Source organism: Procambarus clarkii, chromosome 74 (assembly GCF_040958095.1).
Source record: "Procambarus clarkii isolate CNS0578487 chromosome 74, FALCON_Pclarkii_2.0, whole genome shotgun sequence".
Classification (NCBI taxonomy): domain Eukaryota; kingdom Metazoa; phylum Arthropoda; class Malacostraca; order Decapoda; family Cambaridae; genus Procambarus; species Procambarus clarkii.
This window is the reverse complement of record NC_091223.1, coordinates 11,829,533-11,855,706: the sequence shown is the minus strand read 5'-3', so window position 1 is coordinate 11,855,706 and position 26,174 is coordinate 11,829,533. Positions and strand designations below refer to the sequence as shown.

Below are 26,174 nucleotides of genomic sequence, written 5' to 3'. Positions count from 1 at the left end.
TTCAGGTCAAGCGTTTTTTGAGTGTTTTCGCATATATATGAACGTGTGAATAAATAAGGGTTTAAAAACCAGGGTGCCCCAGAATTAGCAATCTGTTACTATGAAATCGGACTATTTTGTAAAAAAATCATGTTTATTGATGTTTATCATGTCTTAAAATAGTTCATAAAGTTCTATATTTATATCCCTTTTCATAACCCTAACCTTAATAATGAACACACAACACTGACACATTTTTTCCTTAGGGGCCCGCTTACCACGTCGTTGTGTCCGGATACAGTTCTTTTAAATTTGTTTATAATCACGAATCGATTTGTCTGTATGACCGATTCTGTGAAATTTACTTTTAAATATTTCTCTGAATTCATTATTTCTCAATCCTTTGATACTGGATGACGAAACAAAGGTGCGTTCTTGTGTATTTATTATTAGGCTTCTGAAAAAAGACGAAATATTTTTTTTCTCTTTACAGAACTTTTCAAAACTTTCAGAAGAATTTGTTACATTTGTAACATTTTAAACACGACAAATATCAGTAAACATGAGTTTTAAGAATTCTTCCGATTTCATAGAAATAGCTAATTCTCGGTCACCCTGGACTGTAAAATTAGTAATGTGAATAAAAATAGGCTATTTCTGTTACCTGAAACACATATTCAGGAAAGAACGTGAGGTCAGGCTATACGAAGTTTTGGTTACAACAATGTCAAACAACGTGAAAACTAATAACAAATAGTTTGAGAAATATTGACGTTTAACATGCAAGAAGTGCGGTTAAAACTACAGGTTCTAAATTATTATATAAAATGCTTTATAGAAGAGTGACTTCTATCACGTCGACAGGCACTGAACAAATTAATATAAGAAAACAAAACTTACATACGAAACCCATTTAAAAGTGTTGACCATACTTTTAAATTTCCATTCAGATCTCGCATGTTCCTGAGACAGTTCGTTAATCTTAACGACGACTCTCCACACAAGAAATTAATAAATTTAATACAAACCTTTAATTATACTCAAATTTATCACCACATATATATAATGACAGTGTCAGACTACGGAGGAAAATTGAAACAGGAATTTCCTGAAGGAAATTTCCTGAAAGAAATTCCCGTTTCAATTTTCCTCCGTGGTCTGACACTGTCACATTTTTAATCACGTGTTTATTTTCGTGATATACACACATATATATATATATATATATATACACATATATATATATATATATATATATATATATATATATATATAATATATATATAATATATATATGGCTTTAGTTTATCCTTGTGGTTCACAGTCAACCGAGTGAGAGGGCGGATATGTAGCCTGATACTCATCAGATAACACACTCCTCGCATCCATCAACACGGAGAGTCTGTTGGCATGCCAGTTGTCACTATTATTAAAGACAAGCAGCAAACTAAATTACTGTGATAGGTTACATAAGCCAAATGTATATAAGTAGTGGCGCTTTTCATAACTGGAAAAGTGCGCTATGTCATTTTACTCCAGCAAGGCAGGTGTGGGATGCGTCATGCGTCGCTTTCCTAGATAAGCAAGTGTGATGTCCGTCCATGTGTCACTCTTTCCTAGATAATAAGTGTGATTTGCGTGCATGTGTCACTCTTTCCTAGATAATAAGTGTGAGGTGCGTGCATGTGTCACTCTTAAGAATGCCGGTAAGAGGAAGGTGAGAGGCGTGTTACTTTCTTGACAGGGGGGGGGGGGGGGAAGGTGCAGGAGACAACATGTCTATTTCGAGGAAAAAGTGTTGAGAATGAAGGGTGTGTGTGTCCTTCAGCAAGCAGATTGAATGATAGGATTGTGACACTAAAAGCGATTATGTTAAGTGTCACCCCTCTTCCAGTTAGAAAAAATGAGTCGTGTGTGTGTGTCATTCCCAGCAAGGGGCGTGTGTTACTCCTCCAGCAAGACAAGTGAGGATGAGAAGCGTGTATTACTCTCTCTCCTAGCAATGCAGATGAGGATGAGGCATGTGCTATTCTCTCCTAGCAATGCAGATGAGGATGAGGCATGTGCTATTCTCTCCTAGCAATGCAGATGAGGGTGAGAGGCATGTGCTATTCTCTCCTAGCAAGACAGATGAGGATGAGAGGCATGTGCTATTCTCCCAGCAAGGCAGGTGAGAGGCGGGATGTGACTCCTAGCATCTCGCTCTCGTCCAGGTACGATACTTACCGTCTTAGCGATAATCAGGTCCAGCAACCGCCGTGGACGGGGTGGAGAGGCCGGCTGGACAAGGCAAGATTTGAAATACCCTTTAGAATTAGCTCTACATAGAGGACTTCTAACCAAAAATTGAACCCTTCACTAGCCACTCTTTTTATTTCTCTATTACTCTTTTTATGGGATTCTAATCTAGTGTGGGAGTTAAAAAGGTGGTAGCGGTGGCGGGCGATAAGAGTGGCCGAGACTGGGCCAGGGAGTGGGATGAGAAGGGCATTATATAATGGTCGCTTGCATGTCGCAACTCACTAGGGATTCTCTCGGCTATCTCGTCAAGCAGATTTATCAATCCATTCAAAGATGTGAGCGTGAAGGGGGATACATACAGACAAACAGGCAAACGAACAAGGAATATAACACAGTAAGAGAGCTAATGGTGCCGGAACATCACAACATCACTTCCACTGTACAGCTGAGAACACTGAGGGACTAAGCCTGGCTAAGTCTGCCCTACCTGCATCCTACACAACACTACACCTATCATGGCACATCTTCCTCTATACATTTTGTCGTAAAACTAGATTGAGGAAGAGAATTTTACTTAAACAACATATAATTATTCTACAATTATACAAAAAGAAGCTCCAGGCTATGAAGGAGCTTCACTCAGATGTTCCGGCACCTTTAAGTTCCCTGCGTAATGTTGTGTTAGGTTGCTTACCATAGCGAAGGTGTGACCGTCTTCCGTCTGATCCTGCATAGCGGCTTCCAGGGCCGCCGCGTGTTCAGCCTCCCACTGTTTCTTCTGTTCTTTCAGCTTTTCCTTCAGCTTCTCGCGGTGTTTATCGGACCGCGAGGCGTAGTTGACGAGCGCGAACTCCAGTAACGCCCCGAAGACAAAGGTGAGACACACGCCGGTCCACACGTCAATGGCCTGAGGGTAGAGGGCGCGAGAGGTCAACACCTTGCTTACCATCTACTCACAACACCAAAATCTACCTCTCACTGTCTTGTGCTTCCAGACTCGACTAAAATATCAACTGATATTGTTAGATTATTAGAAGGACGACAAGTAAATGTTTATATGCACCACTGTAAAGCATTTTGCATGTTTTTGTGAAGCAAGAATTTTGTTTATATCAACTCCAACTAAGAAAGCTATGAACCCGGTGTAATGAGCCCTACAGCACGGGTGATCATGGCTGGTGAGTTGCGCGCACTAGGCTGGCGGGACCTTTTTCTTGTGGGGGTGAGCGGGGCATGCACACAGCTGCGGCGGTGGTGAGCAGTAGGGTAGGTGGAGAGATCCTTGACTAATTGAAAGTATAAAGCGATGCAAAGGGTGAGTTGCCGAAATTTAAAAACGTCGCCACCGGCGATACAAAACAACACAAAAAATTTAAGAAGCAGAGCAGGATAGGCAGGATATTTTTCTTTTGCTACTTAGCAATGCCACGAGGAGCGGGGAGAGTGTGTGAACCTTTCCACTGATGAGTGAGTAGAGGAACTGTCGCTGCAGGGAGAGGAAGGGACTGCTTTCTTCTGTGTGAAACAGGAACCAAGAGATGTATTTTATGTTACGGAAAGGAACGTAAAAGGCTTGCTTGGGGAAGGAACAGGATAATGTGTGCTGAGGATGTATGACTTTTCGAGAGCTTGAAATGTTTACATGTTTACTTTCGAACTCGCTGAATTAACCCTCACTGCTGAGGGTAAAACATCGCCGAAGAAATTAGTGTTTGGAGATAGCAATTTTTTCTAATCTTTTGCCAATTGGATCCGTTTCCAATAGCTGCTGAACAATATGGTCACTTTAGCAGGTGGAGAAAGAGGAGTAGCAGACACCAGGAGAATGAGAACTTGGTTGACACTGTGGATGCAGGATGTCGCGGGGTGGCAGAGGCTTCACATTCATGACGAAACTCCTCATTAAAGTCCTTTTTTCGAGATCTTCACAACCGGTGTTTAGCCTCAATAGTATTGAGAATTATAGATATGCTTGAAACCACTCATCTTAGGGAAGTAAATAAGATAAAAAGCGATCACTCAAGCAAATAAAATCAGAGCATTCACCTGATGAATGAACTTGTATTGAAGATGAAAAGCCTAAGAAATTATCACCCTAAGTTGTTGCATGGTTCCCAAGGGATTATCCAAGTTACTAAACCTAATGAGATGAAGTTAAATCCGAACACAAGGTCGGTAAATAGTTTCCATCAATTTTACATGCACGAGACAATTTAAATAGTTGAAGCCTGATAATCTGTCAGGCGAATAAAGATTCATGTCAGTTTCTAAAATTGTAAAAATACTTTATGACCTACAACGAGTGTGGAACCTTATATCTGTTTTAACATTTTTTTACATAGTTGTTGAAATCGTTAACCATGTGGGACTTGGACACCCTTATTATCCAGTTCGAGTACCCCTAGCACTCAGTTCCAGTTATACGAGAGGAGTTCTTGGTGATAACAGAGGAGGGTGCAATTATATTTTGAGTGGTGTAGTCTTGATTTCAAGAAGTTTTAATAAACCTGGTAAAATAGAAGATACTCGGGAATAAACGAAAAGATGAAACATGCGTTGTATGGACACCACTCGTGACACCCCTTTGTGGGTTTGAAACGAAAGTTTATCATAATAAAAGATGATAAAATTGACCATTTAATGAAGGACATCATGTGCACTATGACTGGAATTAACACAGAACATAGATGCATCAAATGTTTATGAAGATATTGCCAAAACATAATGTTACAGACAATCATGTTTATGATATGGATATGATGTCGCTTGATCTAGTCTTATAGACGAAGCAGACTTAAAGGTAACATAATTTAAATAAAAAACACAAGACTCTTCCATAGCTACACACACAAACACTTTATCTTCAACCTGTCCTCTTAAAAAGAACGTCGCTTTTGGCCGTTTGCCCGTATGGCCGAATTTGGACGTAATTTGAAAATGAAAAAAAAAAGAATAAATATGGGATTTTTTTTCAACAGTAAGTTAAGGGTCCTCTGATAGGTTAGGTGGGCAGGAAATTCTCATAAAGTTTCAAAACGTTATGAAAAACATTAATTTAAAGTGTCCTCTCATAACCTCTGCGCGTACGCCGGTTCGACTCACTTTTGTGAGTCGATTTCATATCAAATTACGTCCAAATTTGGCCATAGCGCGCATACCAGCCAAAAGTGACGTTATTTTTAAGAGGACGGGTTGTTATCTTACGGAAAAATAATGGCTGGTTCAACACCACAAGAGTCTGCAGTGGTGGTGGTAGAGGTGGTGCGACGACCTGCTTTACTAGAGGCCTTTCGAGGTCAGTTGAATTTTGCTAACGCAGTATAAGTGGGCAAGCACCAGCTGTGGTAAGTGAGAGGCGGAGAGAAGCTGTCAAAACCAGGAAAGGCTAACAATTGAGTAACGGAAGGACGTAAAGGAATGGAGGCTGGGAAGAATTTGGGGAAATAAGGCAGTGTGTGATGTTATAGAGAGGTAACGTAGAGATGGATGAAATTAGGCCAGGATAAGTGAGGTATGGAAGGTCTAGGTGCTGGGACCTACCATACCTTCACGACAACATAAAGATGGGTGACGTAGGATAGGGTTTAATGGAGGATATATAAAAGAATATTTTGAGGGAAGGTATGCTCTTTTAGGAGAGGACGTGGAGAGTTGTCAAGAAGAGTTAATGAGAAGGTAAAGTTGGGAGGAAGTAGTGTGGGAAGGTGGAAGGCGTGATGAGGGAAATGAAATGTGGACAGGAAGTGTAAGAAAAGACGGAGAATAGACAAGTTCGAGGCGGAAGAACCAAACGTGATAAACAAAAACCACTTGTGTGGCGGTCACGAAGTTATATATATAATATATAATATATATAATATATATAATATATATATAATATATATAATATATATAATATATATAATATATATATAATATATATATATATATATATGAAATGTAGTCGGAGCGTGTGTTTACATTAAAAAAATAGAGCGAGAGAGAATAGAGAGGTTGTGTGACAGGTGCTGTCATGCTGACACAGGTGCATACAGCAGCGGTGGTTGGCCCAAGTCCTGACACCACATTGACACCACACACGGCGCTGACTTCATGTTGGAACCGCGCACCTAGCACATGCCACAGACACCTGATACAGGGCTAAGTTCTCACATATATCACACCACTGATACGGGGTACATATATCCACATTAACTGTTCTCAAAACATGCACACATCATTCTAGAGACATTGGATGCATATATGCACATTGTACCGTTCTTAAAGCACGCATCATACTACAGACGCGCAATACATATATACACATTTACAATTTTCAAAACACAAACACACATCATACTACAGAGGCTGGGTACCTGCAGACACTAGGCACACACACACACACACACACACACACACACACACACAGGCACCATATATTTCTCCATCCATCCCTCTATCCCACTCTCCATCTATTTATCCATCTATTCGTAAATCCGTCTATCCATTAATTATCCATCCATACATCACACCATCACCCCATCTGTTCATCCATTTATCCAACCACTGATAAACCTTACTCTCTCATTATCTCTGTCTCACTCCTTATCCCTTCCATCCCTTCCTCTTCCTCAGTCTCTCTCTCTCTGTATCTCATCCCCTTGTCTCTCTCTCTCTCTCTCTCTCTAAAAACAGAAAAATTTCAAATTGTATATTTTCCAATTAGTTACACTATTGCTGTGTAGCTTTGGGTTGGTGCAGTCAACTGTGGTAACGTGACAGTCAAGAGGAGTGGAAGAAGTATTGAAGTTGTGTTTATGGCTGTATTGCTGATGACTGAAGATCAGAAAATTTATTTATATTTTCCCCAAATCGATGAATAATGCTGTATAATATTATTATAAGAAAACACGGTTTTGAATTTTTGGTTAAAATAAAATAGTTACCATCTGCTTTGTATCTTTGTGAGCGCAACCTGTCCTGTTACAAAGAACATCGCTTTTCGTTCGTATGAGTTAAATAAGGGCAAAAATTGTCGGACTAGAAAATGGAAGCGGCAGAAGTAACGTACTTTACCGTTTTCTGTTTTGGGTCCTCTGGTAGGTTTGGAGAAGACCTTTTAATTTGACCGTTTTTTTTGACGTTGGGAAACCTTAGAAGGACGGGTGTCTATCCCGTCCTTGAACGGCGAACGTGTCTGTCTTCGGAAGGTAGGCTGTGGCGGGAGTGGGGGGGGGGGGCTGTGGCGGGAGTGGGAGGGGGGCTGTGGGGGGGGGGGCGCTGTGGCGGGAGTGTTAGGGGGGGGGGCTGTGGCGGGAGTGTTAGGGGGGGCTGTGGCGGGAGTGTTAGGGGGGGCTGTGGCGGGAGTGTTAGGGGGGGGGGGGGCTGTGGCGGGAGTGTTAGGGGGGGTGCCTGTGGTAAGAGTGGGGGGGGGGGCTGTGGTAAGAGTGGGGGGGGGCTGTGGTAAGAGTGGGGGGGGGGGCTGTGGTAAGAGTGGGGGGGGGGCTGTGGTAAGAGTGGGGGGGGGGGCTGTGGTAAGAGTGGGGGGGGGGGCTGTGGTAAGAGTGGGGGGGGGCTGTGGTAAGAGTGGGGGGGGGGGCTGTGGTAAGAGTGGGGGGGGGCTGTGGTAAGAGTGGGGGGGGGCTGTGGTAAGAGTGGGGGGGGGCTGTGGTAAGAGTGGGGGGGGCTGTGGTAAGAGTGGGGGGGGGCTGTGGTAAGAGTGGGGGGGCTGTGGTAAGAGTGGGGGGGCTGTGGTGGGAGTGACGGGTGTATTCAACTAGTGACTGTTGTCGTATAATAGTCGAAATATGAATATCACAAATAATCTTAATTTTCCCGGCATAGGTGAACAATGTTGCATATTATTATGAGAACAAATCATTGATTTGAATATTTAGTTTTCGAAATATAATGCAGTAAGTGCCTGCTGTCATGGTAGGGGTCTGAGTGGGACACTGGCACGCTCTTCCTTGTTGAATTCTGGCGTCCCCGACTAGCCTATGTTCAGCCCGCTCCCCAGAGCATTATCTCTGTCAGTTTGGGCCAAGCTTCTGACCTCCAACTTCGAGCAGACATTTTTCTCTTATATAGATTATATATGCAGAATGTAAGCGCTTTTGAACCATCTCGAGTCCCTTGTCATGGTAGGGGTCTGAGTGGGACACTGGCACGCTCTTCCTTGTTGAATTCTGGCGTCCCCGACTAGCCTATGTTCAGCCCGCACCCCAGAGCATTATCTCTCAGTTTGGGCCAAGCTTCTGACCTCCAACTTCGAGCAGACATTTTTCTCTTATATAGATTATATATGCAGAATGTAAGCGCTTTTGAACCATCTCGAGTCCCTTGTCAGAAACCAATTGGTTATTAGCAAAGGGACTCGAAAAGGTCAGAAAGCACTCAAACACACGTGTTAACAGGAACAATGAATGATATCAATAAATGTTCTTGTCAAAAAAGATTCATAAGAAACAATGAAAATATCTACAACTGGTGATCTGATCAATTTATTATGATCAAATACAGATATGAGCAATCAATGACATAAATGTTAAAATGTCCAAGTATTAATTGTTATTATTATAACACTTTCCGTCCCTGAGCTCTGATTGGCTGTCTTGATAATGTGTCATCAACATGTAACTATTACACACAACTATCACACAACACAACACACCGGTCACACAATACAACACGGTCACACCACACCACAGCAAGGTCAAACAACATAACAAGGTCACACAACACACCACAACACAGCAAGGTCACACAACACACCACACCACAGCAAGGTCAAACAACATAACAAGGTCACACAACACACCACAACACAGCAAGGTCACACAACACACCACAACACAGCAAGGTCACACAACACACCACAACACAGCAAGGTCACACAACACACCACAACATAACAAGGTCACACAACACACCACAACACAACAAGGTCACACAACACACCACAACACAGCAAGGTCAAACAACACAACAAGGTCACACAGCACCACAAGGTCACACAACATAACAAGGTCACACAGTACAACAAAGTCACACCACAAAGTGAAAAAGCAAATCAAAATAGCAGTGAACTATGCAGATTCATTTTGCAAACAAACACTGAATTCTCGTTTACTAACTGAATATCACTGATATCGGCAAGAAAATGGTCACATTCAGATTAGCCCACTTTGTATACTCAAGAAACCTACTGGAGGAGCGAGCAGTGCTGGGGGAAACTACTGGTGGATAGAGCAGTGCTGGAGGAAACTACTGGTGGATAGAGCAGTGCTGGAGGAAACTACTGGTGGAGAGAGCAGTGCTGGAGGAAACTACTGGTGGAGAGAGCAGTGCTGGAGAAAACTACAGGTGGAGAGAGCAGTGCTGTAGAAAACTACAGGTGGAGAGAGCAGTGCTGTAGAAAACTACAGGTGGAGAGAGCAGTGCTGTAGAAAACTACAGGTGGAGAGAGCAGTGCTGGAGAAAACTACTGGTGGATAGAGCAGTGCTAGAGAAAACTACTGGTGGATAGAGCAGTGCTGGAGAAAACTACTGGTGGATAGAGCAGTGCTGGAGAAAACTACTGATGGATAGAGCAGTGCTGGAGAAAACTACTGGTGGATAGAGCAGTGCTGGAGAAAACTACTGGTGGATAGAGCAGTGCTGGAGAAAACTACTGATGGAGAGAGCAGTGCTGGAGAAAATAAGTGGTATCGAGAGATTTGCAAATATACAATTTTTAGTAATGTTTTACTTATGTCAGCGTTACCGTGCACACGAGACGAGACTAGACCCACAGCAGCACACACACGTACACAAGCATATACAAGACAGTAACAGTCACAAGTATACCAGTATTGCTACATCTATCTGTACAGCATTTCCAGAATACGTATGTTCAAGCATCACAGATATACTTTGACTGAATCACATATCACCCGTATCTAAATACGCGTTGAAACACACACACACACACACACACACACACACAAAACCAAAGTTTTAGGGTTCCAAACCTTGTATATCAGTAACTTCCACATAAATACTGTTACAAACGCACATGCATTCAAAAGAGAAGTTGTAATTCCTGTAGCATACATTATTCTGTAACTGAGGATTCAGTAGAGCCCCGTGAGTCCTAGACGCTCACACAAGTACTCTAGGAATGCAGCACCCAGCACGGTACACACTACGGTGCCGCCCGGGGTGGGACACCAGGGGGCGGGAATGGTTGACTGTCAGAAGGGTTTGGGGAATGGGGGGGCAGGTGGCTGTGGCAGCGCCTGGTGGGAGTGGGGAGTTGTGGGCGCAACTGGGCGTACATGCAAACAACGCCGCGTGGGTGGTGGCGTGCTGTGGTATGTATACCCCCTCAGGACCTGGCTATACGTCTCCACATGATGCAGGGCACACTGAGACAGTCACGGATTGACCTTGGTGTAGGATACGGGCGGCAGCGTATTGTTTATACTGGAGGTCTGCGTGGACATCGTCAGGAGCGTGGTTACCCCCAGGGACACCCGTGCAGGGACAGCGTTCTGGTCGAGCCAGAACGACACCCATGACACGATCACCAACATACAGCAGGGGATGTAGTACTGGATGAGGTAGTACGAGAACTCTCTCTTGAAGACCAGGTCTACGCGAAGGCAACTGTATTCACCTGTCCAATAGTTAACAAGGGAGGTTACTAAATGGGTCGCTAGGGGATGCTTGAGGAAGGTACCTTGGTGTAGGACACAGGAGGCAGCGATTGGTTGATGGGTGTTTATGGGCATGGTGAGAAGCGTGTTTAACCCCAAAAATACCTGCTCGAGGTCTGCGCTCTGGTCTTGCCAGGACACGCAAGACACGGTCATCAACATATAGCTGGGAATATTAGTAAAAGATGACGGAGAATTGGCACTTTCTCTGGAAGACCAGGTCTATGCGGAGGCAACTGTAGTCACCTGTCCAATCTTTAACAGGGGAGGTTACTATATGGGTTGCTAGAGGTATTCCTGAGGGCGGTACCTTAGTGTAGGACACAGGAGGCAGTGACTGGTTGATAGAGGAGGTCTGCGTGGACATGGTGAGGAGCGTAGTAACTCCCAGAGCCACTCTGGCTGGCACGGCGTTCTGGTCGAGCCAGAAGGACACCCATGACACGATCACCAACATACAGCAGGGAATGTAGTACTGGATGAGGTAGTATGAGAACTCTCTCTTGAAGATCAGCGCCACCAGCAGACACGAGTATTCACCTGAACATGAGAATTGTTACTGTTCATGGTCGTTTGAGCGACCATCCTAGAGGTCAGATTCTGCACCGTAAACTGAGAACTGGTACACCTGTCAATCGAAGGGCAGTTGTGAGTAGTGAAACAGAGAGTAGGGCGTCCAGTGGGAGCTGCTGGAGAATGGACAGAGCAATTAACCTGAAAAATTTAACTAAAATTAAGTAAGCAGTCGTCAAAAGGAGGCGCCTAGCCAGGAAAGTTATTAGACTTAAAAGAAACCGTCCTATTTAAATTAAGCTGTGGTTTGGAAAGTAGTGTAAAGCTTTGAGTTAGAGGAGTAACGCAAATCATAAGGAACCTTTTGGACAGAAAGAAAGAAAGAAATAAAGAAAATTTTTGGACAGAATGAAATTAAGAAACTCGGCCGGACAAGATAAAATAAATTTAACATCAGAGGTGTAAGAAAGAGTACTGAAGTTCATGGGTTTTTTTTTTTTTTTTTTGTAGTATCCCCCCCACACACACACACACAATTATATATCATATAATACACATGTTATATGATATATAAATTATTAAAGTTAATATAAATATTATTTAAAATTATTAAAGTAGAATAACATAAAAATAATGGAGCGGTATGATAAAAGAACATGGAAACTGCATTGGGTAGGCTCGGGGAAGAATACAAATCTCCTCGAATGCTTTGTATGAGGTTTCTTCAGAGGCTATGGGTATTTTCTAGAACCGCAGGTTATACCCCTACATATAAAATAAATAACACGCACATACAGGTGTGTGTGTGTTTTAGGTGTGTTAGGTTGTGAAAGATACAGGCAATTGCTTTCTTGGCTGAGGGCTACTGGCATGTTCATTGTCAAGAAGTGTAGGTAGGTGTCACCTATTTGTGCCTTCATGACCGAGGCATGATTTCCCCTTCTCTTAAGCCATGTTGTTGTTTACTTACAAACCCAATTCTTTCTAGGTCTGCAACTAGTCGTAGCCTTATAATTCTTTCAAGTACTTTGCAAGGGATAATTGTGAGTGGCAATGTCTGTAGTTAAATGCTTCTTCTCTATCATCTTTCTTGTAGATTGGCACCACATTAGCCTTCTTCCAGCAGCTGGCCAACACCCCCCTTGTAACGCACTCATTAAGGATTAGTCCTAGAGGTATTCTGAGGGCCTGTGCTGCTTCCTTAACAACCCTGGTAATACTCTCACAGGCCCAGTAGCGTTAGCTACATCTAGTTATGCTAGTTGTATTCTTACTTCCTCCGCTGTTACCTCAATATTTAGAAGTTTCTCTTCAGGGGCTGCTTCCTCATCTAGCTCCAGGAGCTGTTCAGGCTCAGTAGTGAAAGCGAGCTCCATGGAAGCTGGTATTGAGCTCCTCATAAATTTCGTTATAATTTTCTGTATACTGGCCTCCACTTTTTCATAACCTGGTCACTTAGTCATTCACTGTCATTTTCCTTCTTATATGGTTATATAGGAGTTGTACTCACCTAGTTGTGCTTGAGCTCTGGCAATTTGGTCCCCCCTCTCAAATGTCAAACATCTGGTGTACAGATTCCTGAGCCTACTGGGCTCTATCATATCTACATCTGAAATTGTGAATGGAATCTGCCTCCACCACACCAGTGCCTAATTCATTTCATCTGTTAACTTCTCTGACCACTCTGAAGGTGTTTTTTTCTGCAGCTTAACATATACTGAGACCACTTTTGTTGTATTACTTTGAAGTTCACAGTGACGTAGAATTTTGAAGAGAGAATAAGGGAAAATATACTGTGTTTTGTAGAAGAAAAAGTAGAGTTCAGGGATAAAAATAAACTTTAGGAATTATATGACAGTATTCAAATATTAAATAAGTCCACAGTGCACATCCTGAAATTGAAAATATTTGGTTAGTTGGCCTCATAATTTAACATTTATTATAAAATACATGTTTGACTAGAGTGAGTGATTCGCTTTAATTTAAAAGAACCTGCTAAAATAAAACAATCATTTCACAATAACACAAAAAACAAACATTAAGGAAATGAATGAAGGCTTTCTTTCGTACGTGGACACATGCACACAATTTTGTAAGTCAAGATCAGCAAATTTTGGTTGTTCATCTACTGTCTGACAGGATGAACAGCCGAGATACCACAGGTCACAATAATTAATACAACTCTCACTCGCTTTCAGCGCTGCAGCCAATAATGGAATCAACCTAGATAAAATTGAATGGGAGAAATAGAGAAACTGCTGTAAAAAAATAATTTAGGGAAGATAAAAAGAACATTTAATGTCAAAATATCAAATTAATGTCTTGTACAAAATAGCCCATTGCTTTAAACCCTTACAATGTGAAGCCTAGTAGCACCTAACTCTTGGCGTCAGATCAAGTAGTCTGCGGTAATTTAATTCATTGGTAAAATGTTAATATTTTGGCTCAAAGCGAACTACATAAACATAACCAAAATTTAAATAATCTATTGCCATTTAAGAAAATAATTTAACTTGCCCGCAAAAATAATTTTTAAATAATTTTCAAGGGAAAAAACAGTAGCTCGTTGGAAACATTTATGAATTATGTGCAAAAAAAGCAACAGAGTTTCAGACATCGAAAAAGGTTTTGATATAATCTTCCATATATCTAAATGTTTAGATTTCACACACATACTTCACCCTATAAATAATTTTTTAAAATAAATCCAAGATTATTACTACTCATTCCAGGATAAGTTAATGAATATGAGGGCCAGAACTACTCGAGAAGATTTGATAACTATAACAGACATCACTATGCATATTTAAATTTTCTGATATAAATCCTACGAAATTTTTTTTTACGACTCCTAGTTAGAGTTACGACTCACTGAACCCCAAAGTGAGGAAACCGAATAAGAAAGTGATTGAAGAATATTCTTACCAGTATTAGTCTTGCTGTTGCAATAATCAGTGATGAACTTCTCGAGGGTGAAGCGGGGCAGATGGAGGTTCTTGGTCACCTGCACCGGCTCCACGTCCTTCCACAGGAACACCAAGTCCTCCGTCGTCCATCCGTCTGTCGTCAGCAGACACACAAGGAGAGTTATACTTTCAGAAGTGCGCTGAACACTCGATATATTCGATTAAGTTCTGATATTTACTGTTCCCGCCATATTTTGCGATTTTTGCCCCGTGAAAAAATTTCCTTGAAGGATGAACGACAGTGGAAGATTTGAGGATGCAGACCTTTATATATACGGTTCCGAGAAGTTGATATTGTGAAATGAAGATAACTCGCGACCCCCACAATAATCAGCCATGCGTGATTTTGATAGCTACGTGATACCGGAGAATACGAAAATAGAAAATAATGTCTGAATCCGGTACAGTATTATCAAAAATTAAAAGGAAAGTATGAAATTTTGTCCATGTACAATAATACACATTGCAACATGGGGAACCAGACTTTATTTTAACAGCAAATATTCTTTGTATAATTATACAAGGAATGTTGTATACAATCACTGTTCGAAAACCTCATACTTCTCAGAATGAGTTCTAAGGTTTAGCTCAAAGGACAATAAACAATGAGGTTTTATTGTCTAGTATAAATTTGTGTTTTTTACAAAGAAAGATATTAATTGGAGTGTCAAAACGTTATATACAATATGTAAAATAACATTGAACTTTATAAATCAGCAGACGCCTTTTCTTATTCGATTACTAAATACAGTATTTATGAATTATAGACAAAAAAACAGGAACGGCTGAGAGTGTAGTTTATTGTATCCTGAGAGAGAGAGAGAAACGAGGATATGTTGTGGTAAAGAATTTTTGTTTCTCTAGGAAGAGGTAATGTGCAGGAGCCACAACGCATTACAGAGACACATAACCTGTCAGAGTGATAGATAAGGGGTTGGAAGGAGACGTAAGTGTTGCAGAGAGCGAGGGATGCTGTATTAGGTAGAGGATTAACACTTGGGAGAGGTCACTTAGCTTTGATATAAAGTTTTCCTAGAGATAACATGATTGTGAGAGATATAGAACGATGAAGAGATAATATTACTGTGAGAAAGATAATATTACTATGAGAAAGATAATATTACGATGGGAAAGATAACATGTAGGTGAGAGAGATACTGATGTTCTTCCATCAGAGTCGAAGACAACCATGACTTCAATGTATCAGGTCGAAGGTCGGTGGCTGTGTTTTAATTGATGGAGGATGAGACCATCAGGGTCCGGAGGGCTCGCCCACACACAGGACACATGTGGTGGGGGGTGGGGGGGTGGGGAGGGTTGTTGCTACTGCAGAGGTGGAAGTTGCTCTAGCTTTGCTCGTGGCACGTTATCCTTGGGCCTCTGTAATCCTTATATTATCTGCCGCACGAACCTCTGTGCTAACTTTTCAAGATGGCGATTCCAAAGTATTGGAGTTGATGTCCAGGTTTTTGCGAGTCACTTTGAGGCTGTTATCAAATCGTTTCTTCTGCCCCTGTAACAGAATACGTGCCCTGACATAATTCTTCATACAACAGATGTTTAAGTATTCAGCTGTTAGGCTTTCTGACAACGTAATCTGTATATCTGGTCTGAGTTTCCTATAGGAAGGTGTAGTCGCTGGAAATACCAGCTCTATCCATTACCTTTGTGTCCGGGATTTTGTCTTGCCACCTAATGTGGAGGAGTTTGTGGAGACTGCTCACATGATAGTGGCTGAGCTGTTTGGAGTGTCTGCTGTAGACAATGCAGATCTCGCTGGCGTAGATATGGGTGGTGAGTACCACTGTACGGTAGCCCTTCAGTTTGATGGTAAGGCTGAGGCCTCTCCGCTCCCAGACATTCTCATGGAATTTTCCAAAGGCAGCGCTGGCCTTGGCGATCCTGTTCTTGACTATTGTGTCTATGTTCGTTCTTGTGAGTATGGTGCCAAGATGGGTGAAGTTGTCGATGGCCGGCCAATTCTGCCCCTTGACATCCCCTTCGTCACTGGGAGGCCATTTTGACTCGTCTCCATCGTTCAGTACTTTCGCCATCATGCCATCGTTGACCTGCCGGATAATCGCAGTGAATTTGCCGGAACAGTAAACCTTCGCCATTATCGTCGACCTGACCAAGGCCATCGATACGGCCAGCAGAGATGACTTCAGGAAGAAAGTCACGAAGAGGTAACTAGGTTTCTCTTGGCATTCTTCTTGGAGCTGAAGTGCAGCCAATATCATACCGACAGTTCTGTGTTCTGCTTGGAATCAGCATTGACTTTCTGGGAGGAGTCCCTGAACAAGGTGTTGAAGGAGGCGGGTGAGCAGGATATGAGTCAGGATCTTTCAGGCGATGGACAGGAGTGAAATGCTCCGGTGATTATCGCAAGACTGGCGAAGAGATACTATGAGAGTGAGAGAGAGTTAACATGAGGGTGAGAAGCAGATATTATGATAGTGTAGATAGTCTCACCCACATGTTATTTCTCTCACTATCGTAGTATCTCTCTTCCCAACATATTATCTCCCTCACATAGCATCTCACTCAATTTGATCTCACTTGTTATGATTGCGAGAGAGATAACGTTAGGGTGAGGAATATACTATGACAGTGAAAGAAATAACATGTGGATGAGAGAGAGACAATGACAATGGGAGAGATGATATGAGGATAACAGAGATAACATTCCATTCACTGCTATGATAAAGAAAGAGATAATACCATCAAGGAGAATTGTTAAGAGAGCGGATAACATGTTGGAGGGCGAGATAACATACTTTAGAATGAAAAATAGAATGTCGGAAAATCTGCATAATACGTTGAAGGGAACATACTCACAGGAGGCCATGAGGAGCTGGCACTGCTGACGGTCTAGTGGGAAGAGCTTCAGGTCCATCGGACAGGACAACGTCAGCGAGATTCTGGTAAAAAATAGTGATAAGGGTGTGACACGACGCCTCCTTGTGCAGGGCTCCTACCTCATCTCCTTAATCATTCTCCTCCTCCTTCTCCTCCCTCTCCTTCTCTTGTCCCTTAACATTATTCTACTTTCAATCGTGTTTATATAATTTTATCACTACTCTGTTGTTTACATTTCGTTTTTCATCATGTGCCTCAGTACTTCCTTGAACTAACGCCTCTCACCCGCCAGCATTTCAACCCCCCCCCCCCCACACACACATATATATCTACACTGACCAAAAGATACACATACATATCCTTTGCATATACATACATATTCGTGGGACCAAAGAGCTTGAGCTCAACCCCCGCAAGCACAAGTAGGTGCGTACACTTCTTCAAGCTCTTACACGGCTCAAGCGCTCTTCCACTTCCGCGAACTCATCCAGCGACCTCTCAGCTCAACTCAGACTCAGAGTTCTCAAGAGATTTGCGAATATTTGAGAAAATTATGTTCTTCGTGCCTTCATTTTTAGCCTCTCTTCGACCTTGCTTTTTAATACTTTCCTTACCATCTCCTTGTTCGCAAACTTCATAATACTCGCACACATAAAATGCCAACATCACACAATACTAAACCACACTCCATCAATCCCCTACTCTCATATTCCTAGACTCCCATGCTGATAACAGCACTTTCCCATCTTATCTACACCCAAATCTTCCTTAAACACTCCCACAAGGTTACACTCCAATACACACATACTTCAACTACCCGACACTCTCACAACCAACATTCTAGTAAACCTTCCTCCATAACTACAACACACCGACCACTCTCCATTCTCCCACCCTCTCCCAGCAACTTCTGCCGCTTGCACCTCACCCTCCAACCTGTCCTCTTAAAAAGAACGTCGCTTTTGGCCGTTTGCCCGTATGGCCGAATTTGGACGTAATTTGAAAATTAAAAAAAAATTAAAATAAATAAGGGATTTTTTTTTCAACAACAGTAAGTTAAGGGTCCTCTGATAGGTTAGGTGGGCAGGAAATTCTCATAAAGTTTCAAAACGTTAATTTAAAGTGTCCTCTTATAACCTCTGCGCATACGCCGGACGACTCAAATAGAAAACGAAACAGAACGTCACTTTTGTGAGTCGATTTCATTTCAAATTACGTCCAAATTTGGCCATAGCGCGCATACAGGCGAAAAGTGACGTTATTTTTAAGAGGACGGATTGGCCACACATCCTCCTCCTGTTGACTGAACATCCTCCACACTCCTCCAGCTGCCTGTACGTTCCAACAGATATCTCACGAGAACATAGTTCACATTTGGTTTGAGGAGGTTTGATTTTGTCTGGTGTTGACAGTCCTTATTCATCATATTTGATGCGTTTGGTATACGAGATCTCGCGTAAGACTCTCACGTTACCATCGAAGTTGGTAACTTCGATGGTATGTTCACGGTGGTGGCAGGTGGCTAAATAAAGGGGCAGGGGAATTATAGGTGTCCCTATGAAGTGTACTCTTATATACTCCCAATACTCTCTTGTACCCACAACGCTCTGTTCTACCCACTAAATCTCTCATACACTCCCCACACTTTCTAATACACCCGTCATTTCCATGTTTGCCGGCTTCCGTCTACTCCCCCTGATACTGTAGGGCACTAAACCGTCAGAAGAGACCGTCTACCATCTACTCACCTGATACTGTAGAGGACGCCGCCGTCTGGGTAGATACGGATGTAAAGATTGGGAAGGATGATCTTGTGAAAGTGACCTTCCTTCTCGTTCTTGAAGAACAAGTCCGGCATCCACACCATGTCTGTGTCAGTCAACGTCAGGTACTGGATCCGACCTGGGAAGACAGAGGTGTGCCGCTGGTAGTGTGGTGTTAGGAGATGGAAGGGGAGACGAGATCTCTACCTGGTGTATGCTAAAAAGTGTGTACTGGCTCCTGTGAGCCGAATCGTTGTGTATTGGATAGTGTTCACTTTTTGGTTTGCATAGAGTTATGTAAACCAACGTTTTTGTAATTAGTTGTGTACTGTGTTCTGAGTGGTGTTTAATGGGTTTGTCATTTGTACACGTGTTGAGTGTCGTGTTTTGGGAGATTTGTATTGAAGCTGTGTGATGTATGGTGTATATTGGTAGGAATAATGAATGGTGTTTACTCAGAAGTGTAATTTGAACTAGGCCGTGTATATTGAGAGCTATGGTGAGTGGTTTTGGGAGGGTTGGAAGGGTATAAAGAGTGAAATATATTGATTGGCATGCACATGCTGGTGTTCTTTATTTTGTGTCCTATGGAATTGCTGGTTGAACTATATAATATACAGTTAATTATATTATTCTATTTGTAGATATTTTATTGACCAGTGAACCTAATTATTGCCAAAACATATTTTAAAATCAAGTTTCTGAAATTACAGAATATCAAGTGGTTTAAACGAGAGTAAATGTTGAATAAAAATTCCAAATTCGGTGAAATCATTATATGGAAGGAATTATTCTGTCAAGGGATTGACTACGGTTAGAGGGAACTATCAGGGAGAAAGTGCCAAGCCATTACGACTATATAATACTTGGAAGGGGTCAGGATAAGGATTTGGGATAGGACGGGGGGAAGGAATGGTACCCAACCATTTTGACGGTTGTATGTAGATGAGAACACTGTATCTGACCTCCGATATTGTCAAAGGTTAGGCGATGGTCCTTCCACTGCTCGCGGAAGGTGATCTGGATGCTGTATTCCTGTAGGAGAGAAGGGACATTCCTCTAGAAACTTTACAAAAATATTTATTAGAACCTTTTTGGCTTATAAGGTTAATTTAACTTTGCATTTCCATGATGCTCATCACAACAGATAGAGTGTTATGACCTGTTGTGATGTTGTTTATCAGAGTGATAATATTTTCCAGTGATATATTATAACTCTGGAAATGCGTGTAAAGTGTTCGGTTTTATCTGCAAATTGTCATGGAATTCTTCGAAAAATATGTCTTACACAATATGATCTCCTCGGTTTAACATTTTAAAGGAAATCGCAAAATTCATGCGCAAATGATACTGCATTGTCCATAAATGTTAGTTTCTTTGAATCTCTTGCTCACAAATTTAAAAGCATTTAGAGGAAGGACGAGTTATATGAACTCATGTACAAAAAGGCTAGAAACTTGTTAACACAAATTCATTGAAACAGATTACTTCAGACAGGTACAGAGATAGGGATACTTAGACAGCTACAAAGGGAAAGGTACCTCTTCACAAAAGTAACAAAGAAGAACTTCCTCGGGAGAGGTACAGAGTTTTACGTTTTACAAACTATTCATGCCTGTGACACCTCTTGGATGGCTTGATCTTCATCAGTCAATCAGAGGGGAAGGTACTTCTTAAGGACAGATACATGAAAAATGTACATCCTTCAAGATAGGTACACGAGACTAACTTCCTAAGGACAGTTACAGAGGATGAATTGCATCTGTTTCTCAATACAGGTAGGGACACTACTTCATGACAGCAATAGAGATAAAACTGATTGTCCAAAATTACTTTAATGTTGGACCACCACTGCACACAGCGTTGGTCCAGGTGTGCTAGTCAATCCTAGCACACCTGGACCACACAAAATCAAGTTTCTAAACACCACACACAATCCAACACACACACCACACACAATCCAAGCCAAGCCTAGCCTGTCCTAGGCTAGGCTTGGACAGGTGTCGTTAGGCTAGGACAGTTGTGCAAGTCCCTAGTCACTAGGCTAGGACAAGTGGGCAAGTTGCTCACAGTAGTTATCGACAATGTAAAAGGCTCAGAGCAACAGCGCAAAATCTTGAATAGATTTTGCCAGATATAGGTCGTGTCTGATCTCTATCTGGCAGTGCAAGGAGATCAGAGATCGCTACCGTCAAATTTATAATGTGCTGCCAGTCATAAAGGCAGATGATCCTTTTGTGGGACTTAGTCTGCAAAATTTTTCAATATGAGGGAGAAAGGTTTTCCTGAAATACTATGCTTAACAAATGAATTTATTCATTAAAATTAGAACTAAAATGAAAATGTATATACCCACATGAAAATGGGATAATTGTCTCGAGTGGTCATAGACAAATCTACTCATACTGTATTTTGGTGATAGTACTTAGGCACAGCCTCGCTCCTGTTCCAGGTATATCCACTACGGGCTCACCATAGCCCATGCTACTTGGAACTTTTTGTTCCGAGAAGCTGAACCTAACACAACAAGTACTTAGGTGACGTAAAACTGATTAAAACACTGGTAATAATGACCACCTCAGCAATAACGGCTAACTAACACCACTGCAGTATGCAAAATGATAATTTGGAGCTCCAAAATGATGCTCCGGAAATTAAATTGCATGAAATAAAGACTTGCATGTGTTGAAAAAATACATTCACAAACACGTGCAGGGTCAAGACCGTCACTCTCTGGGACGTTTTGCTCTGAAGGGCTCAGCAAACAGGGTCAAACCCGTCTGCCAGGCTCACTGGGTTGCAATTTAGCGAGTCTGTGGTGCACACAAGATAAACACAATTTACTCAGACCATTATGACGACCAGACCACACACTAGAATGTGAAGGGACGACGACGTTTCGGTCGGTCCTGGACCATTCTCAAGTCGATTGTGATGAGGAAGTAGAGACAGGCAATAAATAGGCACGAAAGATGAGGGGCATTTCTCGTGCGTCACCTCAGAACATTTCATTCATACAGCGCGCTCTTTTGTCGTCGATGAATTGGGAGGCGTCTGGAATGAGTACTTGCAGCTGTCAGGAGTGACGGTGCTCTAGAGCTTAAAGGAGCACACGTCTTGCGTCTTAAACAGCTACCAAGAGAATGAAAAGAAGAGCTGAGGCTAGAGTAGCTGGGCTAACACATAACTCGTGTAAATAAAAGACTACAGACAGAGCACCCATCAGAATGTTCTTTCAACCATACCCACGCATTTGATTGGTTGAACTTTGGGCCTTACTGGTGTGGGGAGGGGAGGGGAGGAGAGGAGTGGAGTGGAATGAGATTATCAACGACCGTTGGCCAGGTCAGGTCAACTGAGCGACACAGGCTGCTACCTGCTACACCCAACAGCTAAGTTTGGGGTGAAACCCCGTTCCCCCATGATTATACAGGATAGTTGTATAAACTGTTCTCTTCTAGTATAACCAGATGTCGTATGTCACCACACACGTTTCTGAACTGCACATGCTAGTCTCAATCCGTTAGCACCCGACACAGTGTACTTGTGACTTTAGATACACGAATACAAATGCTCAATGCTAACAATACTGAGAGAATACCATTCTCTCTGTATGATTTATCAGAGAAGAAGCAGGAAGTTAAATAACACATGAGCTGAGACAGAGGAGGGAAGACTCACCATTTTGACGTCGGAGATGGTCTGCACGTTGCGGATCATGATGTTGATGTGGACGATGGCTGGGCCTGTTGAGCAGAGAATCTTGCGTATACCACAAAATACAAACATACTTAGATTTTTCAGTAATGATTCAATATCAGGATGTTTGTGTACCAATATACGTAGCTTATAGAAGCACTTGAATATTCAAATATTGGGGCATTTGATGTATCGGTTTACAATGACTTTGTTGTATTGCAGAATATACCAGTACAGCAGATTTTACTAATATTCTGGGACTTACCAGATTACATGGGCCTAACGATAAACAGGAAATTTACAGTGTTTTAGGCTAAATGTAAACGCGACTAAGGCTTATAGGATAACCGAGACCCATTGTTTGCGGTGTATTTATTTACCCGTACCGAGACTTACCGGTATCGTTGGCCCCGGCCGGTCGAATTCGCTTGTCGTAGTTGGCCGGGCCGATAATTTCGTCGATGATTTGCTTCTCCCGAGCCCGGAAGTTGGCCGAAGAGATCTCGCTGTCAGGAGAAGACACCAGTCAGTACCGGCTGGAGCTGGCAAACTATTGGGGCTGGAAGCTGCCTAACTTTTGGAATTGATAGCTAACACCCGGGGCTGGGAGATGGCTAACTTTTGAGGCTGAGGGCTGGCTAACTCTCGTTGTTATTAGTTGGGGATGACGTAGACTTTGGGATCAGAGCTGGGGCTGACTTAACTACCAGGTCTAGCAAAATTTTCAAGTCTGGATAAATTTTGGAGCATGGAGCTGGGTCTGGCTAGTTTTCGGGGCTCGGAGTTAGGAACTTGGGGACCAGAAGGGCTAAGATGAGCTAACTGTAATGAGTAGGGTTATGGAAGTGCTCGCTCAGTGGTGCGATTAGCTTTAGTGGCAAAAATTCTTGAGACTAGCTCACTCTTGTGGGTTCCTTAATCTTTAGGATTAACTTTGACTTAATCAAAGTTAATCTTCATTAACTTTGACTGTCTATAATTCGACAGTCTGGTTTAAATCCTGAGGCTAATTTAGCTCTAGTGGAGGGAACAGGGACAGTGTTAAACCGGACAGACATTTGGAGCTGATTTAACAAAAGGTTGGAGACCTCTGTTACTTGGGGAGTTGCTTTTCTAAGTTAAATTTGACCTTAAAAATTTAATTTACGCTTGGTTGGTGGAGCAGAACACTAGGGCCATACTACTAGATTCGAGACTTCAAAGAGGACTAGGAGTGTCCTGGAGCCGGATGTGGCTTTTGCAGTGGGTCTGTCAGATAGGATATGTTTGTCTACTTAACCGGGTATGTACAGGGCCTTGGATGTTTCTTAGGGTATGGCATGTTTCCTACTGATAGGAAAAACCTATAGATTTCGATACTCAAGGGGCTGAATGTGTCAGGTATTATGAGTACTATGGTACACGGCATACAGTATTGTGGTTAGGTAGGGTTCAGGCGCATTGTGTGACTAGGTCGATGGGTATATATTGGATGCTGGGTTTATCAGGAGCTTTGCAGAGGTGTGTATGTATATATATATATATATATATATATATATATATATATATATATATATATATATAATATATATTTATATATATATATATAATATATATTTATATATATATATATAATATATATTTATATATATATATATATATATAATATATATATATATATATATATATATATATATATATATATATATATATATATATATATACACACACACACACACACACACACACACACACACACACACACACACACACACACACACACACACACACACACACACACATGTCGTACCTAGTAGCCAGAACGCACTTGTCAGCCTACTATGCAAGGCCCGATTTGCCTAATAAGCCAAGTTTTTATGAATTAATTGTTTTTCGACAACCTAACCTACCTAACCTAACTTTTTCGGATACCTAACCTAACCTATAAAGATAGGTTAGGTTAGGTAGGGTTGGTTAGGTTCGGTCATATATCTACGTTAATTTTAACTCCAATAAAAAAAATTGACCTCATACATAATGAAATGGGTAGCTTTATCATTTCATAAGAAAAAAATTAGAGAAAATATATTAATTCAGGAAAACTTGGCTTATTAGGCAAATCAGGCCTTGCATATTAGGCTGAGAAGTGCGTTCTGGCTACTAGGTACGACATATATTATATATATATATATAATTATAATATATATACACATACACATACATAATACCGTGTCCTATTATACAAAAGGGAAATGATCCCTGTAGTGTTATCTGTAGGTCTAAAGCATTTGTTGTATTTAATTAATTAGCCGCCGGCTTTAGTTAGTTGCTTTAGCTCGTGGCTTAAGCCTGTGATGTGTGATGCTGGAGTCTGTGGCCAAGTAGAAATTTGATTCTGTGGTTCTTGTGATACAATCTAATCCAGAGCTTGTGTTAAGTTAACTTAAATTCTAGACCACGTGTTGTGTTGTCCTACATTTTTTTGACTCGTTATTTTAAGTTCTGGAACTCGCGCTCTGAAATTTTATTCTCAGTAAGGAATAATATCAGAGCTCTAGTGCCTGTTTGTGATATGCTATAGGTTGAGTTGTTTCTGAATCTGGGACCAGTGATAGCATTACTACTGAGCTCATGCAGTATTATCTTAGATACTGAGCACATGTGGAGTTATCTTAGATATTGAGCCCATGCTGTGCTATCTTAGATGCTTATCCCATGCTGAATTATCTTAGATATTTAGCCCATGCTGTGTTATCTTAGACACTAAACCCATGCTGTTTTATTTTACATATAAGACCTGGGATGTTTCATTTCAGATCTGGATAATCTCGTGTTCTCAATGTCTTGGAACTGAGCCGTGATATTGTAAGACTTGCGTGCATTCCGTGCGTTTGAACATGAGACCTAAAGGGCTCGGTTGTGATATCTCGAGAAGGGAAGGCTGTATTGTACGGTTTCAAAATGTAAAAGAACGTTAAACTTAATCCTTGTTCTTGTGCTAGCTGAGGAAGACGAACTTTATACGTTCAGATACTTGTATTTAACATTCTCCTGAGGAAGTCAGGGTTGCAAAGGGGGAGGGGTGGAAAAAAAGGTTAGATAAAAGGAGAGGATGAGTGTGGGGGGTAAAATGCAAAGGGGAGTTTGGGAGAATGCAAGGGAAAGGAGGTAAATAATGGAAGATTTGAGCTTGAGACAATATTAAGACAGGACTGAATGAAAATCCGATGGATTACTTTTTGCGATATTGGGGACTATGAAGTGTGATGATTATAAAGACTAGAAGAGCGTAAAGGATTGGGCAAGTTTGTCACACCGATGAACTATGATAATGGACACACTTCAAACTAAGGTAACTGAGTATCTGAGATTTTATCTCTTGTGGGACAGAAAACAATAATGAAGACCAGATTGTCAGGTACACTAGACTTGGGCAAGAACGTTGGAGGAACAGGAACTATGTTTAAGCTAGAATAATTGGGGACCTTGATTAATTG

The 26,174-nt window shown here is 41.7% G+C and overlaps 2 protein-coding genes across 4 annotated transcripts in view; one reads left to right on the top strand and one right to left on the bottom strand.

Annotated features, from left to right (window-relative positions):
- The window catches only part of LOC123767310 (uncharacterized), a 270,450-nt gene that overhangs the window by 105,201 nt on the left and 139,075 nt on the right, over positions 1-26,174 (top strand). The window lies entirely within an intron of this gene.
- The window catches only part of LOC123767309 (glutamate-gated chloride channel), a 148,761-nt gene that overhangs the window by 3,503 nt on the left and 119,084 nt on the right, over positions 1-26,174 (bottom strand). For 2 of the 3 annotated variants that reach the window (XM_069312932.1, XM_069312933.1), the window contains 9 exons: positions 23,095-23,204; positions 22,681-22,745; positions 19,965-20,034; positions 18,985-19,138; positions 17,216-17,298; positions 14,337-14,471; positions 11,209-11,438; positions 2,915-3,127; positions 2,206-2,259 (listed from right to left, as the gene is read on the bottom strand). In XM_069312932.1, coding sequence (XP_069169033.1) covers positions 2,206-2,259; positions 2,915-3,127; positions 11,209-11,438; positions 14,337-14,471; positions 17,216-17,298; positions 18,985-19,138; positions 19,965-20,034; positions 22,681-22,745; positions 23,095-23,204 — 1,114 coding nt within the window. The remainder of the gene's footprint in view (positions 1-2,205; positions 2,260-2,914; positions 3,128-11,208; positions 11,439-14,336; positions 14,472-17,215; positions 17,299-18,984; positions 19,139-19,964; positions 20,035-22,680; positions 22,746-23,094; positions 23,205-26,174) is intronic. The other variant, XM_045756877.2, reaches the window with a different exon arrangement.